Here is a 15,926-nt window from a genome sequence, read left to right as displayed (position 1 = left end):
TTTTTCCCAAAAGAATTCCAGGGCTGGGGAGATGACTCTGGGTAAAATGCTTACTGTAGAAGTGTGAAGACCTGTGGTGGTTTGAATGAAAAATGTCCCCCATAGGCTCAGGTATTTGAATACTTGGTCCCCAGTTGGGGGAAGCTATGGAACTTTTAGGATGTTGAGCCTTACTGGAGAAAGTACATCACTGGTGTCAAGTTTTGAGGGTTTACAGCCTCACCCCACTGCCAATCTATGATCTCTGCTTTCTGTGTGTGGCTTACAATGTGATCTCTCAGCTTCCGGCTCCCACCACATCCTGCCATGCCTCCCTCATCATTAAGGACTCTCCCTTCTGGAACTGTAAGCCAAAGTAAACTCTTTTCTTCCATAAGTTGCTTTTGGTCATGGTGTTCTAGCACAGCAATGGTTCTAGTTTGCTTTCAATTACTGTAACAAAACACTCTGACCAATACCAACTTGGGAAGGAAAGCATTTATTTGTCTTACATCTCCCCGGTCACAGTTCATCACTGAAGGAGCCCAAGGTAGGAACTCAGGGCGGGAACCTGGAGGCAGGAACTGAAGCACAGGCCATGGAGGAACGCTGCTTACTGACTTGCTTTCCTGGCCCAGGCTCAACCTGCTTTCTTATAGTACCACCTGCCTGGAGGTGGTACCACCCACAGTGGGCTGGGCCTTCCCACATCACTCAACAATCAAGAAAATACCCCACAGACATGGCTATAGGCCAGTTCAATGTAGGAAATTCCCCAACTGAGCCCCGCACCGCCACCAGGTGTGTCAAGTTGACACTAAAGCTATCCAGCACAGCAACAAAAAGTAACAAATACAGGACCTGAGTTCGGATCCTCAGAACCCACATAATAGCTGGACACAGTAGGATGAGTCTGTAATCATGTTCCTGTGTGAGATGGAAGGGGACAGCAGAAGTAGACTGGCATATGCCCTGGTGAACATTGTCTCAAACAAGATGAAGGATGCGGTCTGACACTCACACACATGAACACATACACACACAAAGCACACACACAAGCATCCTATAACTTCCTACAGTTTTGATGTCTGCTTTGGTATCATAAGGCTTCAACAAATCTTAATAATCTTTACTTCCTTCTGGTACCTGGAAAAAAAGACTTATCGTAATCCTGTAAATAATTACCCCATTCCTATGAAAAGAATACATATTCCATGTGAATCAGCCAAGCTCTATGTGAGAACTAGAGAGATGCCACTGCTGACTCAGAACTCTTTGTGGACAGCCTCTTGAAATTTGAAAATGTCTGGCTATGTGAAATACTTCACGTGATATCTTTTTCCTGTTTTATATCATGAAAAACACACAGAGCTGAGGTGTTCAATAGAGTGCTTACTGAGCACACACAAAGCCCTGGATGTGGTTCAGTAGAGCACTTGCTTAGCACACACAAAACCCTGGGTTCCATCCCCAGCACAGCCTCCCAAGAAGCCCAGGGACACCCTTTCCATCAGCATTGTCAGAAGTCAGCTTTAGACAAAAGCATATCAAGTTTGAAACAGAAGACAAGCAGGCTGGGAATCCCATTTTAACCTTAGCACCAGGTAAAATCCTTCTTTGGACATAGCTAGTCATCCATTAATTTCCTTCCTGTCTTTCAGATAGCTGGACCCTTTTCCTCATATAACAACGACATGTATCCACAACAATGAATGTAAATTAGTTCAGTTTTATGCATTAGTTACTTACCTTTGTGCACTTAAAGTGGTAATTGAGTATTTTGTTAAAACACGGGATTATGAAAATACTGACAGGTATTAGTCTGAAATTTATAGGATTTTTTCTAAACTCTGGGAAGTTTTACTTTTAAAAAGGAAACATTTGTTGCAGAACCTTGGTTGAAATGTCACTTGATTTTCAATAGAAAACACAATGATCATCCTGCGATAATATATTCGCATCCAAATCCTGACCTAGCAAGGTCTGGTGACACTGACCTGTAATCCCAACTACTTTGGAGACGGATGCAGAACCACAGTTCAAGCCTGGGCTACAGGCTAGGGAACTTAGCCACTCTGTCTCAAAAATGAAAAAAAAAGAAAGTGTGACTGGAGAGATGGCTCAGTGGTTAAGAGCACTGGCTGCTCTTGCAAAGGACCTGGGTTCAATTCCCAGCATCTATATGGTGGCTAACAACCATCTGAACTCCAGTTCCAGGGGAATCCAACACACTCTTCTGACCTCCATGGGCATTGCATGACACAGATGCACTTACAAACATGCAGGAAATACATTCAGATACATAAGATATAATAACAAATAAAATATGTTAATGTAATAAAGTATAAAAAGAAACAAAATGGTAGAGTTGCAGCTCAGTCCTAGAACACTTGCCTAGCATGTGCAAAGCCAGGGCTTTCCCAAATCCTAAACAAAAGTATTTGCATCAAGGATTGGGGAAATGGTTCAGTGACTGAAATGCTTGTCATGAAAGTGGAGTTCTAGAATTTAGATCCCCAGGACCCATGTAAATGCTGGGTGAATCGCCCACCTATAATCCCAATGCACCAGAGGTAGAGACAGATGATCCCTGGAGCAGACTGGCTAGCTGGACTAGAGAAATTGGTGAGCTCTGGATCCGAGTGTGAGACCCCACCTCAATATATAAGGTGGAGAACAAATGAGAAAGACACCCGATATCAACCTTGGGCTGCCACATGCACACACACACACACACACATACACACACACACACGCACACACACACACACACACGCACACACACACACACATGCGTGCGTGCACGCACATACAAAAGAAAGTATTTGAACCAAATAGAATCCCTTTTAATAAATTCCAAAATCTTATGATAACCATGACTGCTTGGCAACAGTAAGTCAAGACTCAAGAAGCAGGAATATGATGATAAAATACCAAGCTCAGGGTGGGTGTTGGTGGCACACACCTTTAATCCCAGCACTCAGAAGACAGAGGCAAGTAGATCTCTGTGAGTTCAAGGCCAGCCTGGTCTACATAGTAAGTTCCAGGCCAGCTGGTGCTCTAGGAAGACCCTGTCTCAACAACAACAACAACAACAACAACAAAGCAAGATCAGGGTTGATTTTCAACTGAACACACTTAAGCTCCTCTCCACTGGAGTCTGGGATGGCACATCAGTGACATCTGAACAATCCAAAGCAGACCCTGAAACCAGCAGCACTGTCTGCTGCACTCTGAAATTTTCCATCTAAAACTCTCTGCTCTAGTTTCTTTATTTTTTTAATATTTTATTTATTATTTTTATTTTATGTGTATGAGTGTATTATCTGCATGTATGTGAATGCACCCATGTCATGTAATGCCATGGAGATCAGAAGGGAGCTCCAGATTCCCCTGGAACCAGAGTTAAGGACAGTTCATAGGCACCATGTGGGTGCTGGGACTCAAACCTGAGTCCTCTGCAAGAGCAATCAGTGCTCTTAACCGCTGAGCCATCTCTCCAGCCCCTCTACTTACTTTATAGAAATTTCATCACATATTTATTGTTCAAATATTTACAAACTTATAGAATTCCCTGAACTGCAGGCTTGAATTACTTAGCCCAAGCAGACAAGTTCAGTCCTTCCTTCCTTCCTTCCTTCCTTCCTTCCTTCCTTCCTTCCTTCCTTCCTTCCTTCCTTCCTTCCTTCCTCCTTCCCTCCCTCCCTCTCTCTTCTTTCTTTTCTTTCATGTGTCTTGCCTGTATGTATGTAAGTGCACCTGTGTCATGGAATGCTCATGGAGGTCAGAAGAGGGCATCAGATCCCCCGGAACCAGAGTTACCAATGGTTGTTAGCACCATGTGGGTGCTGGGCGCCAAACCCAGGTCCTCTGCAAGAACATCTTAACCGCTGAGCCATTTCTCCAGTCCTGAGTCCAATCTTTTGAGGTTGCAGTGCGACATTGTCATCTACAAAGTTCATGCCTGAGAACTGCACAATGGAGTTCCCCAAAATAATGTAAAACAATCTCATAACGTTTTAAGTACACTTATGATTTTCTGTTAGGTCACATTCATGGCTATTCTCAGTCACATGGGGCTGGAGGAATAACTCAGTGGCACACTGATTTTTCTGATGCCTGACAATCCACTCTTTTTTTGTTTACTTGTTTTATTTGTTTTTGTCTTTTTGAGACAGTGTCTCCCTGTAGGCTCAGCTGGCCTGGAACTCTCTATGTAGACCAGGCTGGCCTCTATCTCGCAGAGATCCACCTGCCTCTGCCTCCCGAATGCTGGGATTAAAGGTGTGTGCCACCACATCCTTTGCATCTGGCTGATGCAAAGTGGAAGCAGCTACTCCTTAGGAGTGTGTGCATGCCATCACTGGGGGATAGAACTCAGTGGTAGAGCACTTGAGGTCCTAGGGTCAATCCCTGGTAGTGGCAGCACCATTCTCAGCACCACAAATGCAAAACAAACAAAAGCACCTTTACAAAATGTGCCTAAAGAAACAGAGAGCGTACCCACACATCTGAAGAATAAATGACTTCCTATGGCCACAGCCAGCTACAAAGCAACAGAAAACGAGGAAAGTTTGGGGCAAGAATAATTCCTCAGCAGTCTGTTCAGAGAGAGGATCAGGCTTCTTTTTAGCTCTGAGGAGTGTGGTTTTACTGAATATTTTATTTTAAAAGAGCAAACAATCAAAGCAAACATAAGCAGCTTAGTGTTCTTGAGATTTCAATCAGTTGTTACCTTGGACCATTTCCCAGAGGAAATTGTCAATACATCAACCCAAACCAAGGACAGGCTCATGCTGCTAACCCACTTTTTCTTCTGCTGAAACAGGCTCAAATCACCTCTTCTAACAGAGCCCTATTCCACTGAAATAATCCTCTTCCATTGCAATCACCTGTTCCACACCCACTTCCTGCTGGCTCCTGCTGAAGATCACACAGGCCCTCCGCATTCTAAAAAGCGACTTCCAGCTAACCAACCACGTTCTCTTAAGTCCTTTCTGCCTTGACTTTGTCTGCCGAATTCTTTCTGTTGCTTTTCCACTTCTCCATTTCTTTCGATCATTATGCTGCCTTACCGCCCACTCCACAAGCAAAGCTACCAGTCTGATGGACTCTGGACCATTTCTTTCTCTTCTTTCCTTTACTTCATAGAGTCAAGTTCCATCACCCCTATTTGAATGACCTCTCACATCCCCCATCACTACCCACCAGCCTCCACAATTGGTGCTTCATTCACTGCAACAACGTACTTGTTACTCTCTTTTAAGTACCTTTTTTGTACTGGGGTTGAACCCAGGGCCCATACTAGACATGCACATACTAGACAAGCACTCTACACTGAGCTACATTCCAAGCCCTCATTTACTTTTTATATTGAGATGGACCTCACTAAGCTGTTCATTTATTATTATTAATCATTATTATTTTTATTTGTCTGTGTATGACATGTGTATGTATGAATGCACATGCCATAGTGTGCATGTGGAGGTCAGAGACAACTTTGTGGAGTTGGTTCTTTTTTTCTAATTTTACTGGGATTTTAGATATTGAACTCAGGTCATGAGGCTTGCATTGTTGAGTAAAAATTTCCTTTACCTGCAGAGCTATCTCTCCAGTCCTCCAGGCTGGTCTTGAACTCAGTCTGTAGCCCAGGCAAACCTTGAACTTGTTGTCCTGCCTCAGCCTCCCCAGCAGCTGGAATTACAGACCTGCACCACCAGACCTGGTTCCTGCTGATCTTCTCCATCTTCCCCCTCCCGAGGCCACAAATGTCATAACCATAGGCCCTTGTTCTGGCTTTTGTGGCACAAAGAACATGTGCTTGCCCTCTGTTCTAGTTAGCTTTATATTATGGTGATAAAAAAACACTCTAACAAAAAACAACTTGGGTAAGAAAGGGTTTATCATATTTTATACTGCCAACTGACAGTCTATCTTCAAGAGAAGTCGCAGGAACTCAGGGCAAAAACCTGGAGGCAGAAACTGAAGCACACACCATGGAGGAATGGTATTTACTGACTTGCTCCTCTGGCCCATGTTCAGTCTGCTTTCTTATTCAACCCAGGACCACCTGCCCAGGGGCAGTACCACCTACAGTGGGCTGGGCCCTCCCACATCATTCAACACTCAAGAAAAGACCTCTCAGACATGCTCATAGGCCACTCCGATAGAGGAAATTCCTCAAGTGAGGTTCCCTCTTCCCAGGTGTATCGAGTTGACAACCCAAGGAACCTACGCTCTCCGTGACCTGGAACAGAGGTTTCCATGTACCTTTAAGACTTTGTCTCCAGCGCAAGTCTCCCAGAAAGCAGATCAGAGAAGACAAAGAGGCCTGGGCTCCAGGCTGGGCTCTGCTTCACAGCCTCAGGTCAACTGTCTTACACCCCCAGCTCCACTATGAAACGAGGGGTGCAGCATCAAAGAAGGCTTAAAGGGATTCTCCAATCACACCAACTCCAAGCCAGCCCGGCTTTCTTGTCTCTCCCTGTTCTGAGCTCCAGAGCCATAGGCAGCTCAGCATGAAACGGGTCTCCAACAGGAAACTCTGAAGGAAGGGAATTCCTACAAAATGCCTGCTGGGGCCTCCACACAGCCCACAGCCAGCACACAGGCCTTTTGCTCTATAGGAATCTTTGTTGTTCTTTGTATACTTTTGATAGATTCCTCCCAAGTCTCCCTCTTTCTTGATTTTTAAAAACCTGTTTTCCTGGTCCTGCTCCTAACTCTTGCTGAGACAGAAGCAGGGGAAACCAGAGTCAAAAGCCTTTTCCAGATCCCCGTACGTGAAGTGAGGGAAAGCCTGCTCTATTGTAATCTGCTCTCCCCACAGCTGCCTTCATAAGCTCTCCTGGAATGATGCAATTATCTTATGTATTTTGAAAAACATCCTTATTTCAAGATAAGGAAGCTGGGGGTTTTAGAAATGACACTTCTTAGAGGGTCAAGTTACAATGCTGGGCATGATGCCGGCTAGGGCAGAGATTTCAACACAGTCACTCCCTTGGAGATGGCCTCTATTTTGGTTTTTAGCTTACAGTTAATTGTTAGAAGGAAAAATGCTGCTGAGGAGTCATCTAGTGCCTTTATCATTCAGGTTACCATTAGACTTCAAAGCCAGGTGGCTGAGTGGGGGAGAAAGTCTTTCTACCTTTCTAGAGATGGTTTCTGAGAGCCCAGGCCCACACCAACCCTGTGTGGCCAGGCAGTTCATGGTCTGGCTTTGGGTTTTGCTCTTAAACTAAGAAAAGCCTGAAGGACTCCAGCAAACCAAGAAAGGAGATCACCTGATTCACTGGTTCCTGACAGAGTGACATGGGGTGCTGGAGTAAAAAGGAGGGGATAGGGTTCAAAGGCAGAGAAAGCAGATTGAACCACTTCTCTCTTTGGCTGAATGACTGACATGTATTAAGCCTTGTCAGGAAATCAAGCAGATTAATATCAGGGTATCCAGGAAGACAGCTTTTGCTGGCTTAGGAGAGAGAGAAGAGAAGCCAGCCACAACAGTGCCCTGTGTAGACATCTCCCATCTGCCCCTAGGGTCCTCAAACATCTGCACCAATATTTAGAAGTTGTTTTCAGACGAAGAATCTCTGTACTCTGCAGATTCAGATCTGCCTCACATGCCTCTCTTCCTGTAAGTTCTATGGTGCTCTCTGTAGCGATGAGTTCACCCCAGTTGTGTTCTCAAGGAATCTGTGACCAGCCTGCTCTCACTTGGAACAGTGGCAGTTCAAGTCAAATATGTTCCTTATTTTCAAAATCACTCATTCCAAAGCACCAATTCTGTGCTTAAAAATTTCACCAACCAATATTTGTTAAAATAGATGTAGACTCAGTGTACCACCAATATATAACATCTATTTCTGTATCTGAGCCAACTTACCTCCTTCAAAACAGCCTCCAAGAAAGTTCTTTATGACTCTTCTAACATCCCCTGTTATTCCCTGTCACTTTTACTAACGGGGATAAGTTAAGATCTAAGAAAACTAAGGCATTGGACCAGGTATGGTGAAGTACACTTCTAAGCCCAGCACTTGGGAAGTAAAGGCAGGACAATCAAGATTTCAAAGGTCATCCTCAGATACAAATATTAAGTTTGAGGCCAGCCTGGGCTACACAATGTCCTATCTTAAAAATCTAAAACAAGGAGGTGAGAGAGATGGCTCAGTGGTTAAGAGCACTGGCTATTCTTGCAGAGGACCCAGGTACAATTCCCAGCACCCACATGGCAGCTAATAACTGACCATAACTCCATTTCCAGGGGATCCATCACCCTTCTCTAACCTCCTTGAACACTGCAAGCATGTGGTGCACTTACATACATGCAGGTAAAACCCTCATAAACATAAAATAAAAATAAAAATGTTTTAAATCTATAACAAAAAGAACTAAGGCACTAGTGACAAAATCTAAATAAATCACACACCTGAGTTAGTCCACCATTAGCTAACAAACTCGCATAAATTAAAAATGTTTTATGTAATAAAAATATTTTCAAATTATGACAACTCCCAAACAGAGAAAAGTAATCCTACCTTAGGCAGACTAGAAATCTCTATTGATCACATTTGAGATGTGATGGTTCTCTTTATCAAAAGTTTGTTTCACACCATTCCTGAGCCCTGGGTCAGAGAAGGAAACACCCCCCCACACACACACCCCACCCACGATGCTCACCTGTCCTCAAAGCATACAGTGCACTTCCAGGTGTGGGTCCTGCGCAGGAACACACGGCACTCAGAGCACACACGGTGGCTGCAGCCCTGGCACACGGCCCCACGGTTCAGCAGCAGTCCCAGAGCCCGCTGGCAGCGTGCACAACACTTCTCCCGGTACTCCTGACTTGAACTCTTTGCCCCTTTCCACCTGAGATGCTGCAGGTGTGTTTTCAGTTTCCTGTGGCCCAAAGAGTTGAATAATGATTAGGTGGTGTGGTGGTTAGCTTTAATTATCAATTCATTACAACCTAGAATCACCTAGGAAGACAGTCTCAATGAGAGGTTGTCTGCATTGAGTTAGCCTGTGGGCATGTCTGTGGGGGGATTGTCTTAACAAGTTAATTGATGTGGGAAGTTCCAGCCCACTGTGGGCAGCATCATCCCCTAGGTAGGGGGTCCTAAGCCGTGTAAGAATAGAGAAACTAGGCTGATTAAGCAGCAAGCGAATGAGCGAGGAGCGAGCGAGCATGTATGCGCTTGCTTCTCTCTGCTCCTGATGATTAGCTGCGCTTGGAAGCTCCTGCTTGACGGACTTTGACCTGGAATTATAAGATGAAATAACTCTCCCTTTTCCCTCATTTGGTTTTTGTCAGGATGTTTTATCACAGCAACAGAAATGAAACTAGAGTAGGTAGGATGCTAGAGAGACTCCTCCACGTACTGCCCGGAAGGCCATGTGTGCTGGGCTCTCACCAGGGTTGTGAGGGTTACACAGCAAGGCAGAAGTAATGTGCCTGCCTCAGAGGTGTACCTTGTATCCTAAATTCATCCCTTCATCCCCAAGGACAACCAGAGAAGAGAAGACGCAGAAGAGAGTAAGCTTCCTAGCGTGCCCGACATGGAGCAGTCTATAAACATACATTCCTGTTAATGGTGTGAGGTACCCAGTAAAATTGTTTAACTGTTGCCATACTTTTGCTACTGGCTTTTTAATTAGTGTTCAGTGCCTGCCCAGCCTTTCACTCCTCCAGAGCCACAGTAAGAGGGACATGGAATTGATCCCTAAAAGGTGTCGTTAACAGATGTGTTTGTACTTTTAGAACAGTCGTCAACAAAATGTGTTTGTACTTTTAGAAGAGATGAACCAATACTAAGAACCTTAGTTACATCAGAAGTAGACTTTAAAATCCACCTGCAAGGATCAGCCTCAGAAGCAGCACCCTTTAGAACAGAACTTCCTGAACACAGTGCTGACTTAATATTCGAAATGCTGTCTCCAAATCACTGAAAGATCTTTAATCACCAAAGAAATTTCCATTTTCTCAGCATACTTCGAATGAATCCAAGTTTGCAGGTATACTTAAAGAGTTTTGAATTAAAGGAGAGTGGAAAAAGAACTTTCTACATTTAATCAGGCCATTTCCTTCACTCTTGAAGCATTTTATCTTATATGTGTAGTTTTTGTTGTTGTTGTTTCGAGGCTGGGTCTCACCCTGCAGCCCAGCTGGCCTGGAACTTGCTGTGTAGAGCAGAGATCCACCTGGTTCTGCCTCCCTAGCCTTAGTACTTCTCTTGACAGACTCTGAAGGACTTCTCTTAGTAATATAACTATTGTTGACTTGTTTCCCTTCTTGGTCCTGGGAACTGAATCCAGGGCTAAGCATATGCTCTATCATTGAGCTCTGCCTATCTTTTTTTTACTTCCTTTTCTTTCTTTCAGCCCATGTTAGTCTCAAACTCGCCTTGTAGCAGAAAGGCGACCTTGAACACCTGGTCCTCCTCCCTCTACCTGGATTACAGGTGTGTGTCCTCTTATGAATGTTAACAACAAGCAATCTATTTGCCAACAATGGGCAATTAGACACGGTATAGAACTGCCCATTGGTGCAACTTCATATGGTAGAGCTCCTGCAGCTCAGCCAGGCAGGGAAACAAACTCCCTGTTCACAAAGCGCTCAGGGAACAGGCTGGGCAGGTCTGCCCTCTGTGTGCCCTCTTCCTTCTAGCCAAATGGGAGGCAAAAGAGAACAAGGAGAAAAGACAGTAATGGATTCCGTCAGATTTGCTGTTTCTAAGCCGCCTTCCTGTGCCTTCGGGTACCAAGGAGAGCAAGGTTGGAAAACTTTTAACCCGAGCCTTTCCTTTCCGGGCCTCAAGCTTGACTCTGTTCTCCCAGCTAGCCCACAAAGTGGGCAAGCACAGAGCAAGCATCACAAAGGCACCTTTTAAACCGAACTGCGAAATAAATTTAGTTCAATTGCCAAAACATCCCCAGCAACACGCTTTCATCGGGACCCTTCTCAGCCAGAAGCCCAGCCCTGAGCTGGTAGTCACAAGGCAGCCGAGAAGTAATGGCTCCAGGCAGAAAAAGCCAAGGACCCCACAGGACTGGCCCAGGTCGAGGGACAGCTTACCGAATCCTTTCCTCCTCAATGCTTTGAACAGCCCGGTCTCGATACAGGACCTGGAGAATGACCTCGCGTTCCAACTCCTTGAGAGACTCCAGGTCTACTTCATCGGCCATTTCCTCTGTCTGTTCCTCCACCCACGCTGGAAGAGTTCCACCGTCCTGCTGATGATCCGAGTCCAGCTGCAGCCCGCTCCCTCGAGAGCCCCTCTCTGACTGCACCAGTGTCTGCGTTTTGCTTGTGGCTCTTTTTTCCTTCCTGTGTCCTACTCCTTTGGAGAGGAAAGTTCCACGAGGCTGTCCCACTGTTGGAGCCACTGGCACCGGGGGAGTGTTTTTACTGGGCTCTACCACAGCCTCTGACATCCGCCTCAGACAAGAGCATATCTTTCTCTGAGGTTCTGCCAGAGATTGTTACAAATGATGCATGGCTTCTGAGCAGATAATTTCTGCAAAGCAGAGATAATCCCCAACCCGAAGAAGTTTAGAAACAGGCATGAGAGGCTGCCAGTGGTTTATGGGAGATAACTTCCACTGAAAATGTGTCAGGAGAAATGGTATCCAGAAGTCCAATCTGCCCAGTGCCTTAGAACCTGCAGAAGGGACAGCGAAAAGGAAAAAGCAAAACCAGCATAAGTTTTTGTGACTTGATTATCTCTGCAACATTATTTCAGAAAACAGAAATCTTTACATTTACATTTACAGACACATCTTTACACTTTCTGCTATGATTTAAATGTTATTAGAGAAGACTTCTTATGGCCAAAACTTCTTAGACTTTCCAAACTTGTGTTTTCATAATAAGAGTTCCGGATCTTGCCAGATATGGCAGCGCACACCTTTAATGTTTGACCACATGTCATTTAAAGACAGGGTGAGTTCTGAGACACTCGTTGTTAACCATTTGTCATTTGGCAAACATCAGAGTTCACCAACTTAGTTACATAGACCTAGATGGTATAGCCTACTGTACGCCAGGCTATGTGGAATATATGTATGCTATAGCCCACTGCTTCTGGGGCCCTGATGACAAAACCACACAAGAGCAGATCAAGTAGGAGAGACAATAACATAACCCGGAGACAGTGAGGAGAGGGATAGAACTGGTGCAGCAGGGTACAGTACACTGCTGGACAATATTTTCTTTCTTTCAAAAATTAGAAGACAGCCAGGCATGGTGGCACACGCCTTCAATCCCAGCACTTGAGAGGCAGAGGCAGGTGGATCTCTGTGAGATCAAGGCCACCCTGGTGGTCTACATAGCGAATGCCAGGCTAGCTGGGGCTACAGGGAGACCCTGTCTCAAAAAGACCAAAAAAGACAAACATGTTAAAATAACAATTAAAAGCATGGGGGTTACAGAGATAGCTAAATTGGAAAAGTGCCTGCCTTGCAAGCAAGAGGACCTGAGTTTGATCCCCAGAACCCAAGTAAAAAAGCTGGGCATGGTGGCTTGCACTTGTAAATCCCAAGGCTGGGAAGGTGACTTGCTAGACAGCCAGCCGTCCTAACCAAAGAGGCTAGTTCCAGGCTAGTGAAAGACCTTGTCTTAAAAAAAAAAAAATGTGGGGGACTAGAGAGATGCCTCAGTGGTTAAGAGCACTGGCTGCTCTTGCACAGAACCTAGGTTCGGTTCCCAGCACCCACATGGCAACTAACAACCATCCACCGATTCTAGGGAATCCAACCCCTCTTCTGACCTCCTGGGGTACTGCATGATATGGTGCACTTACACACACACTCATACTCATAAAATAAAAATAACAAATTTTTTTAAAACGTGGATGATTTCTGAGAAATAGCAGTTGAGGTTCTCCTCTGACTTCTACACAGGAGCACACGTGCACACAGCACACACGTGTGCACACACACATATATACCCAGCCACACCAAAAATATTAAAAATTTTAAAAGTGGCGTGATGAGGCTGGAGAAGTAGCTCAGCAGGTTAAGAGTAAATTGTTGCTCTTCCAGAGGACTTGAGATCAGTTCCCAGCACCCAAATCAGTCAGCTCACAACTGTGTGTAACACCATCTCCAAGGGACCTGATGCCCTCTTCTGGCTCCAACAGACACTGTATTCATTTCACAAAGCCGCACAGGCACACTCTTATAGACACATCTTTTTTAGATGCTGTGGTAAATTTGCAAACCACGAACATAATCACTTATTATTATCAAGCGTCATGCACTGTATATGATCATATGTGCTATTCCAGCAGTGCAGTGCCTGCACCAGCACCACCATGAGCAAGGAGATAGGAACTTTCCAGCTCCATTATAATTTCACTAGACCACAGTATGGGCTTCATTGTTGACTGAAATATCATTATGGAGCACATGACTGACTGTATATCATCCTAATTAAAAATACATTAGAGAAAGGATGTTCTCAGCTGTTGGCTATTATTTTTACAAATAACATCAAAACAAAAAATTGTAATCAATTAGGGAAGTACAAAGTCACCACTACAACCTCAATCTGTCAATTATTCATGGCCTTTAATAGTTTTCATGAGCTTCCTCAAGCATCAGACCTTGTTTCTGTTTAATGCGAGTTGAAAGGTTTTGCAAATTCTGTCAAATGCTTTCTTTCACGTCACTTTTGTTTTGTCATCCAACCTAGGTGGATCCCTTAGTAATAAAATGTCCTTTATAAACTTTGGATGCCATACCCCTTTTGTGTTTAATTTTTTTGTTGTTGTTGTTGTTTTGTGTTTTTGAGACAGGGTCTCCCTATAGCCCCAGCTGGCCTGGAATTTGCTAGGTAGACTAGACTGGCCTCGATCTCACAGAGATCTGTCTGCCTCTGCCTCCCGAGTACTGGGACTAAAGGTATGTGCCACCATGCTCAGAACTACACCCTTTTTAAATTCATGAACAAGTTACTGCAGACCTCTTAGACATCATCCTCTTTAAGCAAATGCTTAGCCTTAAAAAAAAATCTTTGGTAGTCTAGTGTGGCGTATGTATGTCAATGTGTACAATAAGATACACTGGCTTCTAAAGGAAATTGATTATGCCAAAATCTTTTTTAAATTGTTACATAGTAGCATATATGTTCCTTGGAATGTGAAATAATGAGATCTGGAAGTTATGTAATGACTACCACAATCCCAAAGTGGTACTGGATATAAACAGTGTTCTGAGATATCTGTTCCACACAATATCATATGAAAATATCTGTGGGCCAGGTGTGGTGGTGCATGCCTTTAATCTCAGCTGAGGCTGAGGCAGGCGGATCTCTGTGAGTCCGAAGCCAGCCTGGTCTACCTAGTGAGTTCCGGACAACTGGGGCTACAAAGAGACTGCCTCAAAAAAAAAAAAAAAAAATATAAAAAAAAAAAAAAAAAAAAAAAAAAAAAAGACAAAAAAGAAAATACCTGTGATTTTTATTGGGTTCTAGGTCTGGCTAATTCTACCCTGGATTTTGTCTATAGTCATAATTTAAGGAAATGCTAAATTTTCATTAAAGGTTAATGAAAATAAAAATGTTATTTTCTTCAAATCCAAGTCTATGGGCCTGCAGACTAAGGACTGTTGGCTTACGAGATTCTGTATTTTCTGTATTTGTTGAGTCCTCTACTAGAAGATAAAGTTAAAATTGTTCATACTGATTGTGAAGGTTGCATGAATGGGAAAGCCTAGAGGTCTGAAAAGGGACCACTGGACCTCTAGTCCCCAGTCTGTACCCCCAAGCACCTGCTATGTAAAGGTGTCCTACCTATATCACTTTCCCCCTTAAGACAAGAACTCCTAGCCCAGCCGGCTAGCACTGCTGTCTGCCAGTGAAGCAAAGTCTTATGTCCTCTTGCTTCTATTTTCCAGATGGACAGGTGGAACTAACAGCTCTCAGCTGTAGAGCTCTAAGTCTCTGAGGAAAAGGAAACAACAGAAAACAGTGTGATGGGCTAGGGAGATGGCTCAGTTGGTAAAGTGCTCAGTACTTGCCTTGCAAACATGAGAACCTTAGCTTAGTCTCCAACATCCATGTAAAAAGCCTGGCATGGAGGCAAGCGTTTGTAATCTCAAGGCCTGGGAGGTTCCAGCCTAGCCCAATCAGCAAGACCCAGGCCTCAGAGAGAGATCCTGACTCAGAAACAACAGCTAAGAGCCAGGCAAGGTGGTGCACGCCTTTAATGCCAGCACTCAGGAGGCAAAGGCAGACTGACCTCTGTGAGAGTGAGGCCAGCCTGGTCTACATTCTGTGTTCCAGGCCAGTTGGGGCTACAGGGAGACCCTGTCTTAAAAAGACCAAAAAAAAAAGAAAAGAAAAGAAAAAAAAAAAAAAAAAAACCTAACACCACCACCACCACAACTGAGATTGACATCTGGCCTTCACACATATGCACACATCATGCACACATGCATAAGAAAATAGTGTGTGGAAGGGGTACCCCAATTGCTTCACCCTGCATCCCTGTTCAGCATGGAAGAAGCCAGAGCAGTCTGTGTCCGGATTCCCTATCTGCAAGTTGGGCAACCTTTTCAGAGAATGGTGTGATAAGAATAGGAGGTAGGGTCGGGTGTGATGGCGCACACCCTTAATCCAAGCACTTGGGAGGCAGAGGCAGGCGGATCTCTGTGAGTTCAAGGCCAGCCTGGTCTACATAGTGAGTTCCAGGATAGCTGGGGCTACAGGGAGACCCTCTCTCAAAAAGACCAAAAATAAAAAAATTAAATTAAATTAAAAAAAAAAAAAGAATAGAAGGTAGGAATTGGCCAGGCAGTTAGGGTTAAAAAGACCCCAAAGAAAAGTAGCCAGTTTCTTGGCTAAAACTCACAATGTCCTTCAACCTCTTAGCAACATACTCCGTTCCAAAGGCCAAAAACGTCAAAAGTATTTGGGCGCTTTTATCTAATCCTTAAAAGATTTTGGGGTT

General features: G+C 44.3%; 1 protein-coding gene across 4 annotated transcripts in view; it reads right to left on the bottom strand.

Moving 5' to 3' along the window:
• Sytl3 (synaptotagmin like 3) overlaps positions 1–11,328 on the bottom strand; it is a 69,909-nt gene extending 58,581 nt beyond the window's left edge. For all 4 annotated transcript variants that reach the window (XM_029566642.1, XM_029566644.1, XM_008839590.3 and 1 more), the window contains exons 1-2: positions 11,051–11,328; positions 8,656–8,874 (exon numbers count right to left, since the gene is read on the bottom strand). In XM_029566642.1, the coding sequence (XP_029422502.1) occupies positions 8,656–8,874; positions 11,051–11,160 (329 nt within the window). In that variant the 5' untranslated portion in view covers positions 11,161–11,328. The remainder of the gene's footprint in view (positions 1–8,655; positions 8,875–11,050) is intronic.
• Between the last annotated feature and the right edge of the window lie 4,598 nt (positions 11,329–15,926).

This window comes from Nannospalax galili, unplaced genomic scaffold, assembly GCF_000622305.1.
Source record: "Nannospalax galili isolate Female #2095 unplaced genomic scaffold, S.galili_v1.0 scaffold211, whole genome shotgun sequence".
NCBI classification, from domain to species: Eukaryota; Metazoa; Chordata; class Mammalia; order Rodentia; family Spalacidae; genus Nannospalax; species Nannospalax galili.
This window is presented reverse-complemented; position numbering and strand designations above follow the sequence as displayed.